This window comes from Pygoscelis adeliae, unplaced genomic scaffold (assembly GCF_000699105.1).
Source record: "Pygoscelis adeliae isolate BGI_AS28 unplaced genomic scaffold, ASM69910v1 Scaffold14, whole genome shotgun sequence".
Lineage (NCBI taxonomy): Eukaryota > Metazoa > Chordata > Aves > Sphenisciformes > Spheniscidae > Pygoscelis > Pygoscelis adeliae.
This window is the reverse complement of record NW_008825109.1, coordinates 18,744,507-18,751,830: the sequence shown is the minus strand read 5'-3', so window position 1 is coordinate 18,751,830 and position 7,324 is coordinate 18,744,507. Positions and strand designations below refer to the sequence as shown.

At 35.8% G+C, this 7,324-nt stretch overlaps 1 protein-coding gene across 1 annotated transcript in view; it reads right to left on the bottom strand.

Annotated features, from left to right (window-relative positions):
• The window catches only part of BACH1 (BTB and CNC homology 1, basic leucine zipper transcription factor 1), a 17,991-nt gene extending 11,683 nt beyond the window's left edge, over positions 1-6,308 (bottom strand). Inside the window, 3 exon segments of the mRNA XM_009327815.1 lie at positions 1-180; positions 3,951-4,245; positions 6,227-6,308. Of these exon segments, the coding sequence (XP_009326090.1) occupies positions 1-180; positions 3,951-4,187 (417 nt within the window). The 5' untranslated portion in view covers positions 4,188-4,245; positions 6,227-6,308.
• Between the last annotated feature and the right edge of the window lie 1,016 nt (positions 6,309-7,324).

Sequence of the window (7,324 nt, the reverse complement as noted above, 5' to 3'; positions counted from 1 at the left end):
CTGCTGACCTGACTTAAAGTCCAAAAATTTGAATTTGAGAAACTGAAAGCAAGACTCTTCAATGTTGTGTACACCCAAAAATTCAGCACATTTGCAAACTTCAGACACATTGTCTTTATTTAAAATAAGCTTGGCTGTGTATGCAAACTGAAGCAAAGGACTAAATCCTTTAAGTGTCACCTATTAAAAAAAAAAAAGAAAGAAAAAATATTAGTATGGCCAATATGGGTTTAAATAGAGAAACACACAGAACCCAAGTTTACCTGTGAGCATTCACCCCAGCAGGACAGAGTACAAGACAAAAGCAGCAGATTTGTTCCACAGAGAAAACCTGGCCACACTCATTCTGAAACAATCTTATCCTGTACGTTTTGTGGCAATTATCTTCTTCACTGTGATCAATCTCTTAATAAAATGTTCTGACAATACAGTACTAACAAGTGAAAAATACTGCTGTACACTGAAAACCAGCAGCTGGATTCCAACTTCACAAAGATACCTTTCAAACCCAAGTTCTACATGAATTACTCTAGAGTAAGATCAAAATGCTGCTGCTATTTAATTGTTCCTTTAAAGAGCAGTTACTGTTATTTGCTCAGTCTTACGCTTCATTGATATAAAAAAGTCTGAAAAAATGGAATTTGACCACACATGATTATTTATTACTGTAGCCACCTACTCCTTTCTTCCTCCCACAGATGAAAACAATTATACCCAAAAACTGTACACCAAAATCAATTATTCTCAGTTTAAAGCCTCTTTCGAGTAGGTAGTTTTAATTGAACATTTCCATCATTATCATGTCAGTTTTTACTGCAGAACAGTTGCCTAACAGGGAATCCAGAGATAAACAAAAACTGTATTGTTACAAGCTGAACAAGATCATCTTCTACGCATGAAAGATTTACTAAGGAATCAGGCAGAAAGCTTTAAACGGATCACCATGTTACAAATTACATGACAGTTCTTTAGCCTTTCCCTGCAAGTGAAGGATAAAGCAGTATGTCCATTATTACTACTCAAACTCAAGCCCACATTCTGCTCCCCTCCTTTATTGAAATGAACAGGACTTTATGCTGAATAAAGTGCTATATTAATGCATTAACTATACTGAATTCTTCTGCCAGCAACATAATTAACTATACATGCAATTTAATTTAGGAATCAGTTGAGGGTTTGTTTTATTTGTTTTTTTAGTGGTTGGTTGGGGGTTTTTTTAAAGAACACATAAACAACACATGAAAGGAAGTTGAAGAGATCTGCACAGAGACAGTTCAGCAAAACTGTCTGTAAACTCGTATGACCTATCTAAAGAATTCTTAAAATAGCATTTGAAATATGCTCTGGAGAGAAGACTACTGATTACACCACCACATTAATTCATCCTTAATAATGTGGGGAAGGGGAGTGTAAAAGACAGTTTATCTATAAGCTGGCAAGAAGTCTTCAAGCTTAGTACAGTCAATAGATCATTAAAGTGTGTTTACAAACAAGTGACATTCATACACGAAACTGAACAAAACAAATACAATGCTATTTCAGAACTGTACATTCTTTCTATATAAGGTAGAAACACTTATTGCTAAAAACTAGAAGGATCAAGAGGGGAAAAAACAGTCTATACTCCTTTCACTTTCTCCTACACATTTCTAGCTGGCTATCCTCAAACAAGATAGAACGCTAGAAAGACTCTTGGTCTGACTGACCTACAAAAGCAACTCTTGCAGCAGCCATTTATTTAATTTGTATTTGGGCTGAAAGTCTTAACTCAGAGTAAAAACACTGGTAGAAAAACAACACAGAACCTACACCAAGATGTCAGCAGTTAGTCTTTACAATACAATATATATGAAGTACTTTAATTCCAAAAATATTTTGGTATCTCAGATTGTGGACTGGTGTCTTTCATTTTAAACCTCAAATACTTCGGATGATTAAAAAGGTTAAAAAAAAAAATCACATGTCAAACCATGTGATCAGTGTTTCCCTCTCTCTCAAATATGCAGCTTCATAAACTGACTCATTTCAAAGTATTCAGCAGTTCCCAGAAGAGAAGCTCAAGTTGTTGTCTTAAAATGCTTTTACCAAGTGATCAGATCAAATGATTAAAACATGAGATTCACTGTTAGTATTTTTGCTTGTTGCTTCAGCAGATTCAGTTCTTGCATCACTAATACTAAACTACATTAAGAGTCCTCTTAAGTCTACATTGCAGTAAATATCAGGATTATTATGGTCCTCCATTTTCTTTACAAACTCCGGTCCCTTCTAACTCAGGTTTATTTCATGGGTTTATTGGAACACTGTTGCTTTGCACCAGAGACTATTTTTCCCCTCTCCAACTCTGATGTACATTTCTTATTCTTCCAATACCCTATTTGTTCCATCATCCCAAAGCAAAGTTCTCTCTTTAACATCACAAGTTTTACATGCCGCTAATTTCCCTCTTTTACTGCAAATCATGGCTTTATGTCCCCCAGCATCCTACTTCCCTGCCACATCATCTCCCATCGTCACTTTTCTTTTAATCTGAGAGACGTTCAGGCTATCAACATATTAAGCCACTAGGAAAAAAAGTATAAGAAGAAATGAACACACACAGTAGGAAGGTTGAGTAAAAGTGACATAGCAGTATTATGCTGTAACGTAATTTTATAACACATTCATTGATCAACAGAGAATAGCAAAGACCAGTGAAGCTCTGTAAAGAGACCGCTTGATCCTTTTCGTTTTCTATTTTCTATAAAATCAGAAAGATTCTGGTAACAGAGAATCCGTGTGCTTATCTCAGTATGTTACAAAGCCAGTGAGGTAGCTACTTTACTGAAGTACAGGCTTTCTGAATACATCATCTATGCATTAACACTCAGCTCAGTCTTGTACATGAACAAGTCTATAACGTAATCTCCAATGTCACTAAATATTCATTGATGTGCACCTTTCCTCCAACTTTAATGATTCTAGTTGAGTTGCCGACAATTTGCATGTTATTTCCCAGCCGCAAAGCTGATTACCATGAACTACCTCCCAGAAAGGCATTGATTATTTAACTCTTCAGATTACTGCTACCATTGGGCACAATCAGAGCACTTGGAGGCTCTTCACTTTTCATCTACAAGCACAGCATTTCATGTAAAAATCCAGTCACTTGCTTGCCTCATGCCTCTTATAACTTAACTAAATACCAACTGGAATCTTTAAATGTCTTGGATGCTCCAGATATGTAATAATAAATTTCCTTCCCTACGGATGTCAGGTTCTGGCTCATTCCCGCTGAATGCCTTTAAATTCAATCTGATTTAAGAATATGAATTTTAGGGGTAAAGAAATAAAGCAAGTAATTGCAATACATTTTCTCAGTCTTAAAAGTAATAAAACACAGTAGGAAAAAAAAAATCAGGCTAATGATCAGTGTATAAAAAGGATGGGGAACTGAGAAGAAGAAAATTCTTAACAACAGTAAGCAGCAAGGAATATAAGCACGGTTGTATTACTCAAACGTACGAAACCAAATCTTAATGACACTGATTTAAAGGTATTACCATTTTAAGCTTTAATTTGTTTATTTATTACTCCAAAAGTATTCTCTTTTCATATAGGAGGACTAGTTCTGCAATACCTCTTTACCATTTAAGGCCTGTTTTTTGACTAACTTACATGCTTTGAATCAGGTGCACAATTTAAAAAGTAATATATACTTAATTGAAAAGATCTCCCCTATACAATTCCCCACGACAGCATTCCTGTATCTTCAGTCTGTGATATACACTCTGATCCATCTAGCCTTTACCTCAACCAATGGCAGCTTTACAACTTAGAAATTCCCTCCCCTCAGTTCTTAACTCTCTTAGCTTAACTTCTCAGTTAAGCACCAGCCTACTGTAAAACAGAATTGAACAAAACAGATTAGAAGCGCTAGCAGGTAAAATACAGAAGGGAGTGATACTCACCTCTTCCGGTAAAGTGATGATAAGATCAGCATCCACCTGGCCCACAATTCTTGAAAGGAAGTAACTGCTGCAAGCTGCAAGCACAGCTTTGTGAGCCCGAAATCGCTGATCTTCCACTAAAATGGTAACATCACAAAGAATATCTTGCTTTCTCTGATCATCAAGACTGAGAAGTACATTGGTACTGTGTACTGAAGATTCGTATGCAAAAACCACACTATTCTCACTTAGAGACATTCTGTATCACAAATGGTAGTGTAAGTCTCAGTGGAAAGCATGCTTCTCTTCTTCAAATCTGCAGGAAGAAAAAACAAGTTGTAGACGTGAAAGTCACATCCAACAGGAACCTACTGATACTAAAACATAAGCAAACCGTTAAACATGCATTGCCTGATCTAATTCTTTTTAAGACTAAGATTAATACTCAATATTTCATACATGCTAATACGTAAATACATGCTTATGAGCATCTGAAGTACCCAAACCTTAATATGTACATCTTAAAATATTGCTTTAGTAGTTTCATAGACCAAAAAAAGGAACAATTTTTCATGTGACGTCAGTCGTAACTTTACTGTAACACTTAAAAATTATTTAAGCTTTCATTTTTCGTTGAGTATATTCTGACTCCAACACTATGAAAATGTAAAGAGAAATAAAAAACAGACGCATTAAGCCAAAATTCACCAAAAGACTATATAAGCTACTTCTGTTTACTGATTTGTGTTGTCTTCTTTCAAAAGTAGTTTGCTTGCTAAACCATCAGGCGTTGGTAAAGTACTCTCATTTTCTCTCTAGTAGGTTGGTGTTTTGTTTTTAAAGCAGATTAGTTCTCCTGTTTTCCACCTGCCTTAATTCTCTAATGCAGCCTTTTTTTCCCTCTCCTGCTCATCACTATTGGAATTGTCATGCTTTTTAAAGGTTTGCTTTCCTAATCGATCATTATTATTCAGATGACCTGGCAACAGAATCCTTTTTGTGACAGAGCATCAAAGTTCTGAAATAACGGTATTTACTGGGTAATAAACAATGGTAAAAATTCTATGATATTTAAAACCTTGAAATAAACTTTTAAAAGTGTCCTGAAGCTATTCATCAACTGGTATTTGCAAAAAAAAAAAGAGCTGGGAAGAAATCAGTCCTCTTAGAGAGTGCAAAGTTTAACAGCATTTCCAAGTCTGATCTTTACATTGTATTTCTAAATTCCTGTCGTCTTTGGATTGAGCATTTCTTCCAGTTACCAAAAAAAAAAAAAAGCCTAATAAGAAGTGTCCTCGCATCTAAAGCTCGATGAGGAAACCATGTAACCAGATTTGGAACTGTCCTGCAAGGAAAATATGATATTACTAGGAAAAGCGTTACTTTAAAACAAGCATTTAGATTACACTGGACTATTCTACCCAAGAGTTACTGTAACTGAACACAGTTGCTGAGACTCACTTCAGCTGACACAGGACTACCCAATCATTATATTGCTCAACAGAGGTTGTTATGTTATGCCAGCTCCCAACAACAATAAAAGTGTAGCCAATGCAAATCTTCAGTTTTCAAATATGGGAAACTTTCACAATGTGGGCAGGGAGGAGGGCATGGCCATCTTTAAACACAGTGGGGAAAAAACCAACCACCCTGCCAGCTACACTCCTGGTTACTCACTACTCAAGTTATTTTCATGGCATACAGGCATTTTTAGTGATCTTTTTAACACAGAGAGAAGAAAAAGATCCACATTTCCAGTGGCAGCAGTAGCACAGTACCAGTCTGGACTCCGGTAAAGTGCAGAGCATCAGCATTATCTGCCTTTCCCACTCCGTCATGGAACACTGTACACTCAACTTCAGAGTCAAACTTTAGCAACAAAATGTACAGATTATAACTTGACAAAGACAATGAAACTAAGTCTGTTTTGGGGCATTTGCTTAAATATAGAAGATTTTGTTTTGTGAAAATAAAAGTTCTGAGAAAAAAAAAAAAGAAGTTACACAAGTCAGAGTTTTCCCACTAAGCAATAGCTATACCATGTGCTGTTAACCCTAAACGGCTTATTCTTCAAAGCAAAAAAACAGTTTAAATGTTTTCATATACCTAATGACAAGACTAGAGATTTGCTTACTTAGGAAGTATTTAATTTCCAATCAGTTTAAATGGGACTTATGAAATAATTCCCTGTGAAGCCATTATTCGTGAAATTCTATTCTTATAATAGCTTATGAGAAGTAAGCAGTGCAATATAAATCATGTATTCCTAATTTGTTTGCTTTATATCCTTAACTTACCATATTCCTCAAATATTACAGCATACGCAGTTTAACAAAGTATGACTCCATATTTGTTACCAGAAACTCTAAAAAGAAAAAAAAAAAATCATCAAAAAGGAATGGAGGACAAAATGGAAGACTAAATCCAGGGTGGTGGGGAGCACAGATAAGGACATATTTTGGGGTGAACACCTAGGCAAAACTCATGAGGGAAACTATAGTTACAGACAGGCCTTTAAAGGTTCTTTTTTCTTTCTTCTTTTGAAGTCCCAAGTTCTCCCAACCCTCAGATAGACAACCCATGTATCATATATGCCGCTCTTGAGTTTTCCCTTATAAAATAATCAGTTCCAATACCCAATTCAGCTCATGACACTTTCATAGCATGGAGGGCTAAAAGGAAGAGTAGCGTATGTGTGTGTGACACTCAGAGGACAGTCAACCCTCCTTTTCACTTGATCTCCACAAGGCACACAACATACTTTCAAAACCATGTGCAGCCTACTTGAAGCTCTGATAGTGAGTGTCCAATGTTGTTGCTGCCAAAACCAATTAGGTTTCAACACTGAAACACTACCTTCTGTTTCTTGAGAAGTGAAAAATAAATATCCAATTTGAGCATAACTCAATTTAACACTTTACTCTGACAGAATGTTGTACTTCCTAATGTGAAGATATCATCAGCCAAGTTATGTCCCCACTATTTTTAAACAGGGTGCAAGTTGGTTTTTTGGTTTTTTTTGAGGTATCCAAAATATAAAATGCAGCATTTCATTAAGCATTTCAAAATTTAAAAGAACCTTTAAAAAAACTCAGCCAGACAAACAAAAAAAACACCACACACACACCACACTCAAACACTAAATTTCTCTCACGTCTTCTCTGTAAAATCTAATTACAGTCATGCATGATAAAGAGAGAAATCAAAAGGAAAAGAACCAGAAGACTGAAAATGCTGGTGAAAACAAAAAGCATCCAACAGGAAAGGCAAAATGTAACCAATGTAAAAAGCTGTAACACTTTAGAGAAGTACTAACAGAGGTCAAACTTGTGAATGCCTTCGTTCTGTTTTCCAGTTGTGTAATAAAGGCATGGAACCATACTTACGCTAGTATT